At 43.6% G+C, this 21,643-nt stretch overlaps 1 protein-coding gene across 3 annotated transcripts in view; it reads left to right on the forward strand.

The window, feature by feature from the left end:
- The window catches only part of LOC144265328 (cystathionine beta-synthase-like), a 48,979-nt gene that overhangs the window by 16,302 nt on the left and 11,034 nt on the right, over positions 1-21,643 (forward strand). For 2 of the 3 annotated variants that reach the window (XR_013346253.1, XM_077817898.1), the window contains exons 3-14: positions 1,678-1,887; positions 4,965-5,071; positions 6,364-6,498; positions 10,747-10,826; positions 13,456-13,590; positions 15,291-15,360; positions 17,116-17,207; positions 18,112-18,237; positions 18,880-18,964; positions 19,190-19,295; positions 20,085-20,162; positions 21,499-21,633. Coding sequence is in view for 1 of the 3 variants with exons in the window: in XM_077817898.1 (XP_077674024.1) it covers positions 1,685-1,887; positions 4,965-5,071; positions 6,364-6,498; positions 10,747-10,826; positions 13,456-13,590; positions 15,291-15,360; positions 17,116-17,207; positions 18,112-18,237; positions 18,880-18,964; positions 19,190-19,295; positions 20,085-20,162; positions 21,499-21,633 (1,352 nt within the window). In the remaining 2 variants the exon portion in view is untranslated. The remainder of the gene's footprint in view (positions 1-1,677; positions 1,888-4,964; positions 5,072-6,363; positions 6,499-10,746; positions 10,827-13,455; positions 13,591-15,290; positions 15,361-17,115; positions 17,208-18,111; positions 18,238-18,879; positions 18,965-19,189; positions 19,296-20,084; positions 20,163-21,498; positions 21,634-21,643) is intronic. The other variant, XR_013346254.1, reaches the window with a different exon arrangement.

Genomic DNA, 21,643 nt, shown 5'->3' on the forward strand with positions numbered 1-21,643 from the left:
AGCAATGGGGTTTCTTATGTCCCCTCCCATGTCTTTTCCAAATGCATTTTCATGGGTTCAGCTATGCTACCCTACCCAAAAAAGTTATGTCACTGTGGGGGGTTTTGTAGACACATGACCTAAAATAAGACCTGTTAACCATCTGCATAGAATTGACTCCATATTCCCTATTGGTGAGAGTGACTCTCACAGGAAATCTAGTCCGAAATAAACCTTCATAAAACTGGCCGTGCGAGCCTGGCGATCTTTCCTGTGGAGCTTGGTCTTGGAAGCAATTCAGCTCCAGGCTTTATTTTTCTTTGTGGCTTTTGTTAAAGTTTCTCCCCACATCCAGGTTAGTTTCCCTCATTGCACTGCTCCAGAGAGGGTGGATGCCTACTCCCCTGTCCTCCCCAGAGGCAGAGTTTTCAGGGGTGTTTCTGGGTTTTTGCCAGACCAGTAGTTCTATGGCAGCTCTCTCTCACTTTCACCCACCCATTGAGGATCTCTCCTGCCTAGAGGTGAAACAAACTGCCTCTCTAACACGACTATTCCCTACCCACTTCTCCTCTGCCTGCAACATAGCCACATTGTCTAGTTAGGAGGATAAATGCAGGTCTGTCTAGAGTCAGTCAGCACTGCTGTCTGATCATCCAGGGGGTATATACATGCCAGCCATCTGCTTAGGATGGGGAGATGGTAGCTCTTTGGGGTAGAAAGTGGTGGTGGCTTGTTTTTTGTTGGGGGGAAACTCCACTGCTTGATCAGTCTTGTCTCTTGATCTTTGAGACCGCCTGCTGTAAACTGTGGGCAGCTTCTAATTAATACCAGTCTGTCTTCACGGCATTCTCATTGCACAGGATGTGGTCGCAAATTTTGCACTCAGTTCTGCACCAAAGCCAAGCCCAACTTCCCATTTCAGTTATCAGCCCTTCATAGCTTGAACCATGATCATAACACTTACTGTTGTCACGGTGCTGCAAAAACCCTTACCCGCCCTTACAAGACCTTTGTATGTTGTTGTTTTCATATATAGGGAAACTAAGGCTGGAAGATTGCTCATGTAGTTGCTCTGTGCTGATGGGAGTGAGCTCTCCCATTGACATAAAACCACCTCCACGAGGGGCAGTGGCTATGTCGGAGGGAGACGGTCTCCCACTGACATAGTGCTGTGCACTCTGCTGCTTAACCCAGCAAAACTTACGTCGCTCAGAGGGGTTCGCTATTCACACCCTCGAGCAACATAAGTTTTGCCAACATAAGTCCTACGGTAGATATAGCCTAAGACTCTGATGCTAAGTGATTTGCCCAAGCTCACCATAGAGAGTTAGCAGCAGAACCATTATTAGGTCTCAGAAGTTCCTGGCTCCAGCTGCATGTTTAGACGGCTAGGCTATGCCGTCTCCCTGGAACTTGATACTAGAACAGTATGAGTCTGAGCCCCTCCTCTAATGGGGAAAGCAGAAGATTCCAGAAGACTTCAGCTTTGTGTGTTATAATGAAGGCAAGACAGTAGCAGTATGTTGTGTAAGCCTACATTGCTCTTATGTTCGGTTGCTTCCATAATAATCTGTAACATCATGACACAGCAGGGTTTAAAGTAGTCTGCTGCATATGTTAAGTGGCTTTGAGGTCATCCTTTTGCTTCTGAGGAAGCTCAAAGTGAGTCTTAATGGCAGGTTCTTCTTTCCTTTTCAGAGACACAATGCCTTCAGTTCCTCCAGAAGCAGAAATGGACACCAGTTCCTGCTCTCACTTCTCTGCTAAATGCCTGCTGAACGGAGGGCTGGAGAAGGAGCCCTGTAACATCAGTGAGGAGAGAGAGTGGATCCGACCTGACACCCCTAGCAAATGTACCTGGGAGCTGGGGAAACCCCCCTCTGAATCCCCTCATTATCACCCCACTTTGTAAGTGATACCTTTCTTTCCTTGTTGCCTTTCAGTGTTAACCAAGACTTTGTCCCTTCAAAGCACTGCATGGGTTTAACTAAAGGTGTGAATTTTTTTAGTTGTATTAGTTAAATTGGCATGATTTTGCATATGGACACTTTTGTATCCGATACCTATAATTTACAGTTGCAAGCTCAGTATGTTTAAACCTAGCTTATGTTATAAAAGAGGCAAACTCCCATTGCCTTTAATGGGGTCAAGAGGTCATCTTTTGTGTTTGACAGTTTTTTGCTTTCTCATATTTACACATTCACTTTCATCTTCCCTGAATGGTGCTATTTAACCCTCCCTCCCCAAAAATGCAGGCAAAAAATGAATAAATTCACCAAGAATTTCGTCACACCTACCTGTAATTGCAGCATTAATCTGTGCTCAGCATTTCATAGATTCTTACAGCCAGAAAGGAACATTAGATCATCTAGTTCAGTGGTTTTCAAACTTTTTTCATTTATGGACCCCTAAAAAATTTCGGATGCAGGTGTACAGCCCTTTGGAAATCCTAGACATAGTCTGCAGTCCCTAGGTTGAAAAACCACCGTTTTATGGTAATGACAACCTTTTGCAGACCCCTTAAACATAGTCTGCAAACCCCTAGGGGGTCCACGGATGACTGGTTGAAAATCACTGATCTAGTCTGACTATTTCCAGTCTGCTTTTGTTGACAAACCATGGTTTGGAGCAGTCATGGCATTGATGGAGATTATATGTGCATGCTCAGCAGAGATGACTGAAGCATTCATTTTCCCTGGAAGGCCTGAAATTTATGCTAACCTACTTCAGATGGTGAGAGCATGGCAGACTGTGGATCGCAGCTTTGTAGCTCTTGCCTTTGACCTGGGAATCATTCTTTACCTCTCTCCCCCAGTATATCTCGCCAGTGAATATGCTTTTTATTGTAGCCACTATCTGCTAGAAGGAGAAAATGTCTGAAATCTTATAAATTCCCTCCCTGCTCCCCCTCATTACTAATTTGAGATGCAGAGAACTCCTTTTCATCTCTTTCCTTAAAATTAACAATACCCCTTCCAAGCTAGAACAGCCTGTTCTTGATGTTTAATAAGTTTTCCAACTCTACTAAACAAAGAACATTGCTAACAATGTACAAACATTCCCTTCCCATTAGCCTTTTGCTTAAAGAAGCTGATGTGAAGCTGCATTAGCCAGAGGGCTTGTCTACACGGGCAAGTTTCTTTGCAGTAAAGCAGCTTTTTGCACTCAAACGGCAGATGTGTACACACTGCAACTCTGTGCATAGAAACTCCTCAGTTGCAGCGCTGCAAAAAAACCCACCTCAACAAGCCTCGTAAGGCTGTTTGTGCAGAGGCTCCAGCGCTCTATTGCCAGTGTAGGCACTTAATTGCTTTCTGCCCTGTCATTGGCCTCTGGAGCTGTCCCATAATGCCTCAAGTGTCCGCGCTCTGCTCATTGTTTTGAACTCGGCTGCCCTGGAGACGTGTGCCCCTCCCATTTCAAAGCTCCGTTTCTGACAGCTGTTGTGTGCTGTGCTCATCTGCTCTGGGACACACCACAAACCGTTAATGTGGAATGCTCGTGCAGTTGAACATAGAGGCAGAGGTGTGCTTATGAGAGAGAGAGAGAGTGCCCAGGGAGGAAGGCGGGGGCTGATGTCAGGGTTTCCCCTTCCCCTGCCTCAGGACTGGTTGCTTCCTGTTGCTGTCTGAACTTACAAGACAGCATGTTGAGAGACTCTCTGTCCCGCAAAACACACTGTCTCTCTTCCCTCCCTCTATACACACACACATTCTGCCCCCCACCCCCAACACTTCAGTTGAAAAGCAGCTGTCAATGTATTAGGATGCCCATGGAATAATGGGATTGGGAAACCTGCATCATGTGACGCTGTGCCTGCCCCATGAGATATTGCAAACCATTCCCAAAGCACCCTGCGGTCATTGCACAGTGGGATAGCTACCACAATTCACGGCTGTCTTTGCAGTTGCAAGAGCTGCTAATGTGGATGCGCTCCAGCATCACAAAGAGCACAGTGTGGACACACAACAGCAGTTTAATTCCAGCATTTGAATAAAAGGGGTATAACTTGTGGCGCAGAAACTTGCCAGTGTAGACATACCCAGAGTTAGCTCATGTTAAGTAACCTATTAAGCAGTTGCCCTGATCAAGTGAATAATTAAGTGGTTGGTAATGATGACAATAAACTACATCAGTCACTTTTCAAACTTCGGGTTGCAACCCAGTACTGGGTCACGGCATGTCAGGCACAGGGTCGCTCTGGTCAGCACCACCGACTGGGATATTAAAAGTTCCATCGGCAGTGCTGCCCAGCTAAGGCAGGCAAGTGCCTACCTGTTTTGACACCGTGCTGCACCCCAGAAGCAGCCAGCAGCTGGTCCGGCTTCTAAGCAGGGGGGCCATGAAGCTCCGCGTGCTGTCCCCGCTCCGAGCACCGGCTCTGCACTACAAACTGGTGGGGGCGTGCCTCCGCCTAAGAGCCAGACCTGCTGCTGGCTGCTTCTGGGGCGCAGTGCAGTCCACGGTGCCAGGACTGGCAGGAAGCCTGCCTCTGTACCCCAGCTGCACCACTGACTAGGAGCCGCCAGAGGTAAGTCCACACCCCAATACCCTGCCCCAGCCCTGAGCCCCCCCCCAAAACCTGGAACCCTTTCCTGCACCCCCAGCCCAGAGCCCTGACTTCCTCCTGCACCCCCAGCCCCTCCTGCACCCAAAACTCCTCATCTCTGGTCCCAGCCCAGAGCCCCTTCCCACACCCCAAACCCCTCATCCCCAGCTCCATTGGGTCGCGGACATCAATAATTTTCTTCAACTGGGTCCCCAGAAAAAAAGTTTGGAAACCACGTGAGGTAAATGCATGTACCTTGTGCCATCCACACCATTTCACTGATGTCTGATTACTCCAAAAGTTTTGGATCAGGGTTTTGCTGTTTTAGAGAGTCCTTTCTGTTGTGAACTTCTGTATGTTTAAAAAGAACATCCAAAATAAGCATGTGACCTCCCAGTGTTACTGCCAAGAACTAATCGATGTGTCTGTGCATTAGGCCAAAGTCTCCAAACATCCTACCAAACATTCTGAGGAAAATTGGTGATACTCCTATGGTACAAATCAACAGGATCGGAAAGTTCTTTGGACTCAAGTGTGAACTCTGTGAGTACTTGCTGCAGACAGAAGTTAATGATGTATCCTCAGATGTCGAATTAGAGGTGTATCTTCAGAAATCTGGATCACCCTATTTAACAGTGTTCACGAGAGCTGGTTGGGAAATGCTTTTTATTCCTGTGGAAAAAGTTGACAAAAATGAACATGTTGCTCAAAAAAAGAGAGAGAGAGAGAGAGAATTCTTCAGTTTTTGGGTTTGTGTTTTGATTGCCTCTACATCCCCTTCCCCCCGCGCTCGTGCGCATAAACAAAAAGCAAACCACACACGCTACGCATCAAAAATGGACATTTTCTTATGATATTTCCCTTCTGATTAAAAAGCCATTTTTGGTCAAAAACGTTTCAAGTGAAACTTTCAACCAGCTCTCGGTGTTGCCACTGGGCCCCTCGGAATGAGGCTGCAGAATAGGCACCAAAGAGCATGCAAATGATGAAATGGTTGAAGCAACTGACTACTTAGGGAAGATTGAAAAGAACAAACTACGGTCTGCGTAGCTTGGCTAAACAATGACTGCTTCATGGGAATAGGGTAAAAGTACATGGAGGGGATTATCACAGAAGACAATTAATAGATTCTGTTTACTGTTGTCCAAAGGGCTGAAACTTGGAGAAATGAGATAAAATTCAAGGGTGGACTTCTTAACAGTTAGTGGTAGCTCCCAAGAGGTGGAAAATGCAGTATGGAACAATCCTTCATTGGCAAGAGAATGGCCTATTTAAAAAATTCCATCCGGTACTGGTAGAGCACCGTAACCTATCCTCACTCCCCCTCTCCTGATTTGAGCTACACATGGTTTTTTCAAAAAGAAAAGGAGTCCTTGTGGCACCTTAGAGACTAACCAATTTATTTGAGCATGAGCTTTCGTGAGCTACAGCTCACTTCATCAGATGCATACCGTGGAAACTGCAGCAGTGATTCTCTCTGATCTTCTGTCTCAATGTAACAAGGCAGAGAAAAGAGGACAAAAGGAGAGACCCACTAGTTAAGATGAAACTGACACGGTGTGGGGCTTCTTGTTCCTGTGGCCAGCTGTGAAATGTGCCAAGAACTTTATCAAATTGGCCAATGACACTGGAAGTGCTGACTTCTCCACTGTACTGTGGGCTGCCTCTCCCTTTGTCTTGTTGGGAGGTAGGAGGTGTTTAAGTAGGCAGAAATTACCTTAGCTGGAGTGTTTTCGGATCTACGTAAGGAGTCAGAATTCCTCTGGTGAACGCAGTAGTGCCTCTTTTTAAAAAAATCACACACACATACATTTGTTTGACTGTTCTGTTTCCAGTGGCAAAGTGCGAGTACTTTAATGCTGGGGGGAGCGTGAAGGATCGAATCAGCCTGAGGATGGTGGAGGATGCGGAAAGAGCTGGGATTTTGCAACCTGGGGACACGATCATTGAGCCAACATCAGGAAACACAGGTAGGAATTTCTAGGTCACAGTGAGATTGTTAAGCAACTGTGGGAACGTGGTCTGAAGGTTTCCATGGAACTGTAGGAGAGGAGTTGGAGCAGAGAGGGCTGCTCATTCAAAAGAGAAAAATGCCTGACAGGAGGAGAGAACCTCACAGAAGTTCGGCTCCCAGCTCAGGGTCCAGCTGAGGAAGGAAAATACGATGCTTGGTGCTGGTCAGAGTGGGTGGGAACTAGTGTTAAGGTTACAGAGGCTACTGCTTACTTTTTTGTATTTAGAAGTTAGTACCTGAGTGCCCCACAATTATTAGAGGACTTGGTTGTCCTCACTATATCCACGTCAGGCTGGGAAGTATTCTCCCCATTGTCCAGAGCAAATTATAAGTGACTTTCCAAAAGTCACATGAGACTGAGCTGGGAATCAAACTGAGGACTACTAAATGTCAGTCCAGCACCGTATCCACCAGACCATCTTTTGTACCCTTTACTCTGTAGGAATAGATCAGTAGTCCAGCATCCTGTCTCAGATAGTGGCTGATGCTGGATGCTTCAGAGGAAAGTGTAATCTCCAAGTTATTCAGTGACTGAGAGGGGAGCCAAATAGTTGATGAGAGCAGTCTGGAATTCATTTTCGGCTTCTGCTCTGAAGCACAAGGGTTGCTAGCTCTTGTACCTTTATTCTACAATCTTGTATCCAACTGAAACTGCAGAGAGGATGCAGGGGGCAGGATGAATGGGCTCTGGGCCCATGAGTGGGGCTTGTAGACACCACTGGAACACGTAATATAGTACCCAAAGCTGGAATTTGCCCAGGACATCCTGGGTTGTGCTTGTGGAAAGAGTCATGTGCGTCCACGTGGTGAGGTGTTTAGCTGTGCAGTTTTCCCGAATGACTTCAGGTAGTGCAGAGTGGTATACTGAGGCACCAGTTCTGCAGTGAACCTCTGGACTAGCCAACACCACACCCTGTGGCGCTTAGCTGTTCTTCAGAGGTGTCCCATCTGAAGGCTGACACAGGTGGACCGTGCTTAGCTTGCAAGAGCTGCTGATAGCTCAGCACAAGTTAATTTCATACAGCTCTGCAGTGCAAGCTGGATTGAGGTCTGGAAAGGAGGAACAAAAATAGCTTCAAGGTTAGAGCCTTTGGTAGGCACACGACATCCTCGCAGAAACACTGGGTGACTATCTAGATACAGCTCTGTTTTCAGCACTCACCCTTTGAAGGCTGGAACTGCCGTCTGAATCCTACTTTTGAGACCTGTGAGTTTGGATCTGTATTTTGCATGCCTCTGACTCCTTACCTGTGGTGACACTGCTGACTGTAGCTGACACTGTGTTCTTTCATACTAAGAGGACTATGTCTCTTAAATCAGAATAAAGAACAGGAGGACTTGTGGCACCTTAAAGACTAACAAATTTATTTGAGCATAAGCTTTCGTGGGCTACAGACCACTTAATTGGATGCATAGAATGGAACATATAGTAAGGAGAGAGAGAGACACACACACATACATAGAAAATGAAAAGTGGAGTAAGAGGCTAATTAATTAAAGATGAGCTATTATCAGCAGGAGAAAAAAAAAATTGTAGTGATAATCAAGATGGCCCATTTAGACAGTTGACAAGAAGGTGTGAGGATACTTAACATGGGGAAATAGATTCAATATGTGTAATGACCCAGCCACGCCCAGTCTCTATTCAAACCCAAGTTAATGGTATCTAGTTTGCATATTAATTCAAGCTCAGCAGTTTGTCATTGGAGTCTGTTTTTGAAGCTTTTTCTGTTGCAACTCAGTGACGGATTTAAAGGTGGCAATTTTGCAAGGCCTAGAGTAGGCAGCTGTGATGCTCTCCAGGGGCACCCGGCATTTTGAGGCACATCGCCACCACCACCTGCTCTAGAGTGAGGGAGTCTTGTCAGTGTCTACCGTGGATCAGCTTCTGAAACCAACAACCTGTGACAGCACAAGTACTGCCTTCCAGGCCTCTTCAGGCCTTCCTTTGTCTGTTCCAGCAGCAGTGGACACACACAAGCTCCCAAACCCTCTCTGAGCATTCCCTGTAGTATCCAGCCCCTTATCCACTCACAGAAATCGCAGGTCGAGAGGATTCAAGTGATAGTGAGTAAGGATACTGGAAACGAATGGCTATGTAGAAACGAAAATCATAGCACACTTTCTAGAGACTGAACAGGCTAACCTCCTGTCTACAGAAGTTTATCTCACCCAGAGTCCTCTACAGCATTTTCAGTCAAGCTTGGCTGAAACCCCTTTTTCAGAAAGCAAAAGTGCTGTCCTTTTACTTCCTCAGTGAAGAGTGTCTGTGTGTTCCAGTTCCCCCCCCTCTCCCAGATATACCCAAGTAAACCCTTGTTATGCACCTCCAGATACGTTTCTCTGCCTCTGCTCTGTTTCTCTTCCTGTTAGTTCTTTTTTACAATCCTTCCTTTGCATTCAGTTCTGACTGGTGGTAGGGGAACTGTTGTGAATGAGACCATACTCAATTTATGTGCGAATAGACAGACGGAGAGACATCTCCTGTCTGACAGAAAACCAGCTTTTCTCCAGCCTTGATACAGACTTTAAGAATGTATTTTTAGTATACATACATAACTCCTTACATAGTATCTGTCCATGGTTTTCACAGTGATATTTGTGACCTATGTGACAGCAACTTTCATTTGAGACCTCACATGACATTCTTTGGTGAACCAGAATGTACATCCCAGAATCAGGGTAAACCCCCTGCACCTCATTGCCAGTTGGCACCAAAAGGGTTCTTGGGTCACACCAACACAGGGAATTGCCGGTCACTCCTGGCCTCTGCCCATAGCTACTAAGCTAATTTCTCTAAGAAGGGCATATGATTTCTCCTCCCCTGCAGCTGACTCCTTAGTTTGACATTTGCAGCACTTTCATGTTAATCTCCTAAAAGTATAGGGTAATAGAGTTTGGGGTTTAGAATGTCTTTCTGATTGTCAGTGTTGGTCAGGTTTTACCTCTGTATCGGGAATTAGTGAGACCATGGTTGGAATACAGTGTCCTGTTCTGGTATCATCACTTCAGAATGGATGTGGATGAGCTGATTGGGAATTTTTCAGTGAAATATCTTTTCATTAGAAAACTGATTTCTCAAAACCAAACTTTTTTGAAGTGTATGTCTCAACAAAACTTCCGCAGAGAAACCCACCCCAGAATATCTAATGGCTACTGGTTCAGAGTAGGGACTCAAACCTGGATCTCCCACATCCTAGGCAAGGGTTCTAACCAACAGGCTCTTTCTGACACAATACATATTTAATTATTTATATGAGGTGGAACAATTCTGACATAAGAGAGCAAGAAGACTTCCCAGGCGAGTGCTCTCACCACTAGGCAATTGGTTATTGTGAGGTGGCTCTTTTAAATGGAGCGGGAGGGGGTGGGGAATTCAAAAGGTCTCCGTTTTGCTCTGCTACAGAATGAAAACAAATTCCAAAACCTTGATGTTCATGAAATGGATTTCTAATTTTCTGGCAAGACCTAGCTGATACATTGGAAAGGGTTCAGAAGAGAGCTAAAGGAAATGATTCAAGGACTGGAAAACATGCCTTAAGGTGAGAGAGAGAGAAACTAACAGGTTGAGCTTCTTTTATCCAAGAGAAGATTGACAGTTGACTTCATCCCAGTCTACAAGTACCCACCTGGGGAAGAGATCTGTGAACAGATCTTTAATCGAGCAGGTGGAGGCATAACCAGGTCCAATAATTGAAAGCTGAAGCTAGACAAATTCAGCCTAGAAAAAAAGATGCAAATTGTTAAGTGAGGATAATTCTAACAGAAGTTATGGGCTTGATGTAGAAATTGAGTGAGGTTCTGCAGCCTGTGTTGTGCAGGAGATTGGACTAGATTATTTCAATGGTCCCTTCTGGCTTTAATCTATGAAATTCTGTTCACTCCTAAACTACATCTGTAACACGCGGGCAGAGGTGGGGAGAGGGAAAAACTAGGCTGGGAAACCCAGTGACACGAACTTGCAAATTTCCCAGTCTTTGCTCACCTTGTTGATGGCTCTGGTCTGGGGTTGAGCCAAATGGTGCTTTTAAAGCACAGTCCTGCTCTCCAACTCTCTTGGAGAGTAGCAACCTTTTCCTTTTTAGTCTCTGTAGGGATACCCCATTCAAGCCTGGGGAGAAAAGCTCTTAAAACTGGGACGTGCAGAAGTTACCATTGTGGTTTTGTTTCTCTTACAACATACTCTGTATTTCCCCACTTTCAGGAATTGGGCTGGCCCTGGCTGCTGCAGTGAAAGGCTACCGCTGCATCATTGTGATGCCAGAGAAAATGAGCATGGAGAAGGTCAGAACTACTTGTATTGCCAATAATTAAAAATAAATTTGTCTGAATATGTTCAGATCCTGATGGGAGGAGGATGCCATCTTTTTGGCTGTGAAATTGGATACTGAGGCACTGCAAACCAATTTACCATGTGTCAGATATTTTTAAATAATTGGTCAGAGTATATGTATAAACTTCTTGAGGTGGGGGAAGGGCAGAGGGGGTTGCTGTCAATGTTGAAGAGGAATATTGGTAGGCCAGTCGCAAAGCAAAAAGGCAGAGATTATAGAGGTGAAGCTGCCAGTAGCTGTAGCACCCCTGAGCATAGGAATTTTTAAAGTATTCGTGTCAGTGACAAGAAAGACTTGAGATGTGAGCAGAAAATTGAAGTGATACTTAATCTAAGGAAAGACTGTCATTGAGTGGAGGGTCTGAGGGAAGCCAGTGGAGACAGCTGAAGAACTGGATGCTTTAACATCATGTTCTATGTACAGTGGTGAGACCCGAGAGAGGGTGCTACATTGCAGTTTCAGGTTACACCGTGGGAAGTGATGGCAAGTGGCTAAAAAGCAAAAATGTTCTTTCCTCAGCTTAAGGAAATTTGGATCCATATGTGCCGAGGAAGCTTTAATGACAAAGAGGAATAGATCAATATGGAATCCTTCATTGTAACAGTAGTGGAAAGAAATAAGTTTCTAGCCTTCATGACTTCAGCCTTGCTGCGCTTGATCCCAATCCTGCATCGCTCGCTTGGGTAGAACTCCCACTGAAGTCAGAGGGAGGTTGGCCGGAGTAAGGATGGCGGGATCGAGCCTCTGCTCTTCTGATTTCAATTTTTGGGTATCCAGTTAAGTTGGAAGAGACAATTCAGAGCAGCACATAACTTTGCCATGGGAATAAGATGATATTGGTCCAGATAGTTCCCTTACAGCAGTGCTAGGCTGGATGGCAGAGAAAACAATGCTGAGTGTTCATGATTAAGCTGTAGGCACTATGCACAGGCTTCTTGGTGGATTTTTTTATTTTTGTTTTTACAGCCTGCCTTTCACTCTTTGAACCAAGGAGCATTAGGGCCCTCCTGTGCAGAGGCAGCGAGTTATGCATTGGCACAGCTGTTTTAAGAATCTTCCGTTCCCAGGTCTTGGGGGTGTGAAATCTTTGCAGCTGTTGAGCCCAGGCAGGCCTAGGGGTACAAACCCACCACGTAGCCAGAAGAGGTACCTGAACATTACAACTGATATATTTAAATACTGCCTTTCACACAGAGATCCCAAAGTGCTCAACCAACTTCACAGATAAGAACTGTTTTCCCCATTGTTCTAATTCAGCCCTCTCGAGGGTTGGGGATGGTGTAAGTAGCTTAAAATCTGCCTATATTTTACAGTAGTCAAGAACAAGTGAAGAAAAAAATTTGGCCCAGCTAAAACTACAGTAACTGTAGGAAGGCAAAACTGGAGTGGAACTAAGTGAGGCCATTGGAACTGACATCACTAATCTTGACGAAAACGACATGAGATTTTTAATGATCACAAATGATTAGGACCTCTGTTTTCAATGTCCTTTGAAAAGATAGCAACTCCAGCAGGAGAGGTGCCCTCTGGTACTCTGCTGGCACATGGGCAAAGTTCTGACATGAAAGGCAGAGTGCTACGTGCTGAATTGCCCACACCACATCCTGCAGCACCTGGATTTGCCCTGGAGGCCTGTTGCTTAAACAGTGACTACACCCAACCCTCCTTAGCTAATGACTTTTTCAAAAGATCACACTTCTCGTGGTATGACTGCAAACATAAGGAGATGTCTGTTAAGGGATCTACCACCTTGCTATCTAAGTGGAGGTCTACTGCATAATATGTTGAAATCACTGAACTTAATACTTATTTTTAACATTTTTATTATGTTGCTATCTGTGAGCCAACCAAGAGTGGGTCCTAGTGTGCAAGGCACCGTCCAAATCATTGGAAATAAAATGGTGGTTCTAGGCTATGGCACTGGGAATCTTGGCTGTGTCTTTATTAGACTGTAAAGTAGCTGGTATGTACGTGTTTTTAATACTTTGCACTGAGTAACCCCTCACTATATACTCAAAAAAGGTATGTAGAAATGTGAGTGTCCTCAATTCATACTCCAGACAAGCGGACTGTAGCCAAATGCTGCTTTCTTATTTGCCATTGAATGTTACATTTTCAGGTCAAATCCATCATGTAGCTTTCAAAACACGAGTTGTGGGAAGGGGACAGTGTTTCTTGGCCATGTTGATAAGAATTATTTTAGCTCTGTAATTCCACCAGCAGAATTGATTAGATTTTGCGGGGGTGTGGGGAAATCTTCAACTAGGTTGAGGTGAAAATGCAGGTTACATACTAGTGACAAATGTGCATCCTTGTAGGCAAATAATCATAAATTTCAGGCCACAAGACATTTAAAAAACCAAGGCAGAGAGGACAGCGTTTAACCTGTGTGGGGCATCTGTTCTGAAACACTTTGCCTCTGGGAATTGAATTGATACAGACTTTAAGCAGTGGGTATGGAAGAGTTGCACACTCTTGTTTATGTAAGTTTATAGTCAGCTTTTTTTCCACCCATTCTCTGGTATACCAGTAGGGTCTCTGTACCTATGGAGATTTTTGACTGACTCTGTTTGATTCAGGTGGATGTTCTGAGAGCTCTTGGCGCTGAGATTGTGAGGACCCCAACTACTGCCAGGTTTGACTCACCTGAATCTCATGTGGGAGTAGCATGGCGACTGAAAAATGAAATCCCCAATTCCCATATCCTAGACCAGGTAAGTTCCTGAACAACTGAGGTGCATGTGTGGGATAGAGAGAAATATTGGTAATCTCCTTTTCCTGCACTCCACAGATAAAAGGGTAACAGCCCTGGATGGGAGTATATGTAGTTTGAACCTGGGATCTCTGGATCTAAAAGTGTGAATTGCTGTTGCCTGACCAGGTTCTTTAGCTCAGCAAAAGTAGCAGATCGCAAATGTCTAAATGTGCCTTAGCCACTAGAGGGACACAAAAAGCCCAGGGTGAACTGGCTTTTCAAATTGAAGCAATTTAAATCAACAGTTTTAATCATGATTTAAATCAGCAAACCAGAAATACTGATTTAAATCATTTGTTTGAATGTTGTTTTGTAGTTGTACTTTTGAGTTCATTTCCTGAAGAAAAATTGGTAGCCATTAAAATATGTTGGTTTACAATTAAATATAGCTTTTGCACTGAACTTGGGACTTCTTTTTGCTAGCCAGGAAAATATACTATAATTGCTTAATAATTATGCATAGCTTAACGTACGGTACTTTCAGATGCTTAATTTTTACATTTTGTTTATTATGTTACAGAATGATGCATTTCTTATTTACTAGATTAACTTTTGTACCTGTGATTTGTGTCAAGCTCTATTTGGATGGAAACTGGAATTGAATTTAAAATGTGCAAAATAGCACTTAATTGTTTTTATTAGTTAAATAAAACTGCCTTAAATGTGCTGGATACATAAGAAAAATTGTAAAATATGGTTTGCATTTACAATTAACTGATTTATTAAACAAGGGAAGTATCTGTAGTTAGTGAATTGAACTGATTGTTTCTGTTCACCATATCCCTGAAGATTTTAGAAGTAGTAAATCTCATCTTCTCACACCTAGTTTTTATTCATTGATCAAAAGAGAAAAACACACTTTTCTGCCTTTTCAGCTCTGAGTCAACTTTAAAGGAATTAGTCAGTGAACTGAAGTAGTTGAATAAACTGAAATGAAGAAAATACTCTCTTTGTACCTGCAGAAGAGGCTATTGCTATCAAAAGCTGATTTAGCACTTCAAACTCTGGTTTCTGATGCTTGCCAAGTGACTTCCACTAGTTCAGTGGTTTGACTTTCTTTAAAACTTTGGCAGCAACCATATGCTGCTCAATATTATATTTCTAATTTAATTTAAGTGATACCGATAATTATAGTCAGTTTAGGCCTTAACATAGGTTGCCATAATTTCAAATGTTTATTTTTTTTAAAAAAAGATTTAATTTAAATCTGATTTTAAATTAAAATGTACACATAATTTAAATTATCTATTTTTATCCACCCTGAAAGAACCACCCTATGTTAACATAGGTTACAGAAAGACCAAGGTAATGTTATCTGCTAGGTTGGCAATTCTGTGCATCGGAGTTATACAAAGTTCAAACTTCTACAGAACATAATCCCAGAAGGAGATTGCCCTTGGCCTTCAGGGATGTTGGGACCTTAGAAGGACCTTGGCACAAAAATACCACTTACTTTAATTGGGGCAGTTGCAGGAATCTCTTCCAGGCCAAGGTAGAAAGTATTGGTAAATGGCTGAACAATTTAGAAAACTGGTGGGAGCCTATAGTGTCATTGTGAGGCTTGAACAACACTGGTCATTTTTTGACCTGCTCCTCAGACTGTGATTTTTATGAGCTGTTTCCATGGTTTCATATGTTTTCTATTGTATTTCAATGTAGTACCGCAACGCCAGTAACCCCTTGGCACACTATGACACTACAGCTGAGGAGATCCTGGAGCAGTGTGAAGGTATGCTAATTCTTCTGCTAGCACTCTTCTGAATTAACCTCTGGAGTGCTCTTCTTTTAATCACATACCCCTGTGGAAAGCAGATCAAGGCTTTCAGGGGTATAGAATTGCATAGGCTCTGAGATAGTTTATGTAAAGTTTACAAAATTCAAATGAGACACACTTCTAGTTAGAAGTGTGGGATTTTAAAAAAAACAAACAAACTTTTGCTTTTACCTTTCTATGACTGTGACCGGCCAGGCAAAGTGATGACTCCTAGATAAAGAAGTCTGCATAGCTCAGAGGAGTTGAAGACCTAGGGCGTTTGAATGTTCATGAATGGGAAATGGTTTTTAAAAAGGCTTGGCTCTTAGTCTAAATTGTGCATGTGGGTTTTGGTTTATCTTTTTAATTTATTTTTAATTTAAATTTAATTTAATTTAATACTAGAACTCTGTGTAAGGTCCACTTACCCTATCACAAGACTTTCCTCAGTTGATGGTGCCCTCAGGAATACGCATGGGTTTGGAACCAAGCTTTTTCGTAAGGTTATGATTATGTCACAACGATCACCACTGTCACGGAACCAGGAATTTTGCCATTTATGTGGACCCTGTTTCCGTGCGTTAACAGTACGTTAGTTCACTTGGATCTAGTCCCATTTGCAAGAGGACTAAATCAAAATGAACTAACAAACTGTCAGTGCGCACCCACGGGGTCCACAAGTTACCATGACTTGAGCATGAAATTATTTATTTTCCACTGTGACAGTGCCAGGAATTATGCATGATTTTATCATGGCACAGTTGTATTCAGACTTACCAGTAAGTTGTGTTTGGAGCCAGCAGAGGGAGCTTGCACATCAGGTTTCTTGGTCTGTGCCATAAAACCTCACGTTTAGCCTCTCAATGGGATTTCTGTATTTAAAGTAACAAAGCCCTATATTAGATTTTGATAGTGACAATGACCTGCATGTAAAGTGCAGTTATAGTCTGAGTTATATAATGAGTTTTTGTTTGTCTATACATGCTTTCCATGTCAGACTTCCTCCATTTACAAGTGCAAAGGTGGTTTTACTATCACTGAAGATGCATTCTGATTTCAGAACTCATCTTGACTCTCAATCCATCTTGTAAAATCAATGGGCCTTATTCTGATCTCACTGTCAAAGGTGTAAGTCCGATGTCATTGCTTCAGTCAATGAAATCTCACCCATGTGAGATCAGAATCAGGCCCTATTTCTTGGGATGTTTTTGATTTGTAAACATCACTTTTTATATAAGTGCCCGGAAGTTAGTGAAGTGCTCTTTAAATGATATATTACCAGAAATAAAAAACAATCAGATAAAATAATTGTTGGCCAAGTCCTGATTGTTCTATTAATGCACAAAAAGAGCTAGAATAATGACAGATCAACATCTACCACCAAACATAATAAAACAAATCCACAGATGGCAAATACGACACATACACCACTCACCCCTTCTCCAAGCCTTGAAAACATGGGTGTTGCAGCATGCCCAAAAGGCTGTCACAAAGCTGGGCCCCGTTGCACTAAACGAGGGGGAGAAGGGGGAACAAGGTCTGAAGTTAGGACTCTGAATACACCTACTGTGAGGTAAAAGGCTACTGTAAATTATCACCTTTCTGAGGGTAACTGCGCTTTCCTTGGAGGGAGTAATGCATCTTGTGCATTCCTGGTCTGCAATAGGATTTTTATCTATAATGCCAATGGATGTTTTCAAGGTGGTATTTGATTCCTTGCACTTAAAATAGGAAAAATAGACATGCTGGTGGTTGGAGCTGGCACAGGAGGCACCATCACTGGCGTTGCAAGAAAGCTGAAAGAGAAATGCCCAGATTGCCAAGTAAGTGGCAAACTAAAGCATCTTGGTAACTATTTCTAGCTGTAAGTGTCTTGCCAAGTTCCTTGTGGGACTAAGTTCCATTTTTCTGATCTTTGCTGGTGCACTGTAATCCTTACCTGCGACACATCTGCTTGGGTGGCAGTTTTGAGCTGTTCACAAAAAGCATAGGAAGCCATCTCCTTCTCTTTTCACTTGTGACCCAAGTCAAGGTTTGATTCTGAAAATTAAACCACAAATTCCATATGGCCTGTTTTGAAAAATGTTGTTCTCCCTACTATGTATATTTTGGACACCTGTTTGTATCCAAAAGATGTTTGCACTTTCTCTTCACTGACTTTACAAGGGGTAATTCTTTAGGATCACTGAATTTCTGGCCAAATGAAACTTGTCGCATGACATGCAAATCTGTGTATCCCTCAGTAGGCACGTATCGTTCCTGTCTCTGTTACCTTATGACTCTTTGTGCTTGCTTTCCATTTTCTGATGGAAACAAGACACTAGGTTTTAACACTAGTGCCTTGTTACACTGAGAAGACTTTCTGCTTGTTCCTGGTACAAAATGGTAAAGAGATCTGACTTCTGAGTGGGATCAGGGCAAACACTTTCCATTGAGCTAAACAAAATCTGCACAGAATGAGCTGTGCCTTTCCCCTACAATGTCCCACATCCTGACCAAGTAGGATGAGTTGCTGAAGGGTAGGAGCAACAAGACCGTTTGCAGAAGGGGACTTGCCAAAGGACAGACTGGGGGGAAAAAAGTCTTATTTCAATGACCACGGCCTGTATCTGTATGGATGGCATGACAGTTTTGTGAGGTAACAGTCCTAGCATAGCACTTTGATTTAATGGCTGTGTGTTGAAAAAACAGTGTAACGGTAGCCAAATCTGAAATCCCCTTCTCCAGATTATTGGCGTCGATCCCCTGGGCTCCATTCTTGCTGAGCCTGAAGAACTGAATAAGACTGACAAGACGACATACGAGGTGGAGGGGATTGGATATGATTTTGTCCCTACCGTGCTGGACAGATCGGTAAGTCAAGCTCCTCAATTAACCACTCCTTGCCTTCTGCTCTGAGGGGAGGGGGAGGAAATTTGAAATAGCATGGCAGCTACTGTGAGGCACACAGAGAGTGTTTCTTTGAGATTAGAGGGGTTAGGAGGCACAACGAAATCCTCTTCCCACTGTATCCCAGCAGGTAAAGCAGCCTCAGGTGAACTTCTGAGCTGGACACATTTCTCTTGCTCTTTCATAATACTGTGTGAAAACACACTGCACAGATAGCTTTTTCCCGGAACAATCCCTTTAAATAAAACCAAAAAAACCCCAACCCTCAACTTGATCTCTAGTCCAATGACATCAGGTGCCAGGTAGGACTCACTTTCCTGGCAAGTCAGCTGGGAATGGAGGAGAGTGGCCAGTTCTCCTTGTAACTTTTCCCACAGTCATTTTATTTAAAAGGTAAAGTACTTTCTACTAGTATGGGGAACATCACTAATACCACTGTAGTCTTAATTAGCGCCCCTCCCCCCCCCCCCCCCCCCAAAAAAAAAAAGCAGTTGCGAGATGTGAAGGCAGTTGTAAGTCTATAATTTGAAGCAGCTGAACAGCATCTCCTGAAAGGGGGATAAGATCAGCTATGTCTTTTGTCTCCTGTCCCCTGCACTCTTTTAGGTGGTGGACAAGTGGTACAAGAGCAACGATGAGGAGTCTTTTGCTTTGGCACGCATGTTAATCAGAGAGGAAGGATTATTGTGCGGTAAGAGCTGGTACTAATCCTCCAAAGTTTCCTGTGAATTAGATTGCGGCATTGTGTAAATCACTTAACCTGTCAAAGGGAAACCTTTGTCAGTGTTGGGATGAGGGCTCCAGAGTTCTTTTCTCTAGCCCTGAGCTCGACCCACCTCGCTCTGATCTTATCCTCCTGTTTCACAAGTGGCTTCCACGTGTCGTGGTCTTGACTGTGTGATCTGGGTGTTGACAGGTGGCAGCTCTGGCAGCGCAATGTCCATTGCTGTGAAGGCTGCCAAGGATTTAACGGAGGGTCAGCGCTGTGTTGTCATCTTGCCCGACTCCGTCAGGAACTACATGTAAGAAACTGCCCTGTTCTCTTTCTGCTTTGAGCCTGCTGCCTTCACAGAGGGTGGGGCATTCATACAGAGTTTAGCCAAGCTTTTCCACAGCGTCTGCTGGTTTTTGGTTCCCAACTTGAGGCCTCCGGCAGGAGCCTAGTTTACAGAAGGTGGGAACTCAGCGAAAATCTGGCGCCTTCAATGTATCTCAGATTGGGCATCCAAAATCATTGGTCACTTTGGAAAAGTTTGAGTCCTGAGTTTCTTTAACCATTTTAAATTGGATCTCTTCTGGAACTTTTCAAGGAATGGTTGTCCTCTACTACCTCTGCCTTGTGCTATGAACTGAAGAGAATACTGCTGTAGTAACAACACATGCCAGGATGGTGCGGGGTGAGGTGGGGTGGGGAGGGGGACACACAGTTTTACACTTGCTCTAAGTCCTGTGGTTAAATTCACTTGACCCCACACTTAAAATACAGCTTTACTCTGTGACACTGTTCAGTTCCCCATTTTGTAGCATGGGAGCACAAAACTGTAAATGTATTTAATTTAATACTTCCAGCACTTCTACTCCATTACAAGTGGTCTCATTGTTTGGTTGTGCCATTTCCTTTTTTCTTTTTACAAATATTCTACCCACATATCCCTTTGCCATAAAGACTGACTGACTCAGTGCTATTATATGTTTGTAACTATACCCCTATCTGTGCTGGGGATGTAACTATGTGCCATTGTATGTACTATCAACACCAGTGTAACCTGCGGGGGAGCTCATGACTTCTTTGCTTTCTTGATGGTTTCCAGGTCCAAGTTTTTGAATGACAAATGGATGACCCAGAAAGGGTTCATGAAAGAAGAAGATGACATTATTAACAAACCTTGGTAAGGCAGTCCTGTTCATTTGAGTTTTGTGAGCCTATTGCAATGGGGTGGGCAACATTAAATTGCACTGTAGCTTGCCTTGTTTCCTTGTCTGTTTGAATTGATCCTCTGTACATTTGGGGATATGGTGATGGCTACTTAAATCAGTAGAAATATTTTTAGTTATTCACTTCGAGAAAGCTTAGATTCTTTTGACTTGGTGACAACTTCAATTCTTAAATGAACGAAAACTTTTTAAACTCTTCCCTCAGCCCAGTTATTCTTGATGTTTTAATGCCTCATTGATGTTTATGGTGTCATCTACTATTCATTAGGCAGGTTGAGATGCATATATGCTTTTGGGGGGCAGGGAACTGTCTTTTTCTTTTGTTTGTGCAGCACCTCATACAATGGGGCCCTGGTCCATGACTAGCACTCATAGGCACTGCAGGAACAAAAATAATAATCCTTTGTCAAGTACAGTGAAATGGACATTGTCAGCTTGACATCTAATCAGTATCAAAACAGTTAAAAGAAGTTTGGGGGTACTTAACTGCCCTAAGGCCCATGCTAGACTTCATGGTTTTCCATCTTTAAACAAATCCCTGCCTGTCTCTCCTGTTGCTGCTGGAAGACCCACACACAAACACGAGGGGGAAAGTTTGCAAACAGTCTGTACAGAGAACACTGACTGGACCCAGAGTGAGCAAATTGGAAAAATACCTTCTAAGGTCTTCATTTGTGTTGTAATGCCCAGAAGCCCCAGGTAGGATTTGAACTCTGCTGTGGTACATGCTGTACTAACAGAATAAGAGACACATTCTGTTTTTACAGTTATTTAGATGGTTAGCAGTTTGGGGCAGGGACTGTCTACTGTGTGTGTGTGCAGTGCCATGTACAGTAGGCCTCTGACCTTGGCTGGGGCCTCTTGACATTACTGTATGATAAATGATGGATGTTTAGTTTTGAGCCAAGATGCAACCCGTGGTTGTACCAGACAGTTGGATGAAATGGAGGTTGAGGGTAATGCTGATAAGAGCACATGGCTCCACAAACTATCGAGGTGTCTCACTAAATGGCTTCAAGTCCATTAAAATGTTCTTTTCCTTTTTTGTAAATCAAGATCCAAATAACCAACTGGGGGTATCTGTAATCTCTGCTGGCCATTTGCCATGCAGGGATAGGACTCAAATAAGATGGAAAAGGGACACGGTTGTAATTGTTTCCCTTCCTGAGTCCTGAAGACCCAAGTGAGCCTTTCTGCTGGTAGTGAGGGGAAACCCTGTCAGGTATTTTAGGGCCGGGCGGTTTCAGAATGATCAGGCGAGTTGCTGTAAAAACTATGTTTTGTCCACAGGTGGTGGCACCTCAAAGTTCAGGAATTAAGTCTCTCGGCCCCCCTGACAGTGCTTCCGGGCGTCACCTGTGAAAAGACCATTGAAATCCTCCGAGAGAAGGGATTTGACCAGGCACCAGTTGTTGATGAATGTGGGTATGTTCAG

The sequence above is a fragment of the Eretmochelys imbricata genome, chromosome 1, assembly GCF_965152235.1.
Source record: "Eretmochelys imbricata isolate rEreImb1 chromosome 1, rEreImb1.hap1, whole genome shotgun sequence".
In the NCBI taxonomy this organism is placed as follows: domain Eukaryota; kingdom Metazoa; phylum Chordata; order Testudines; family Cheloniidae; genus Eretmochelys; species Eretmochelys imbricata.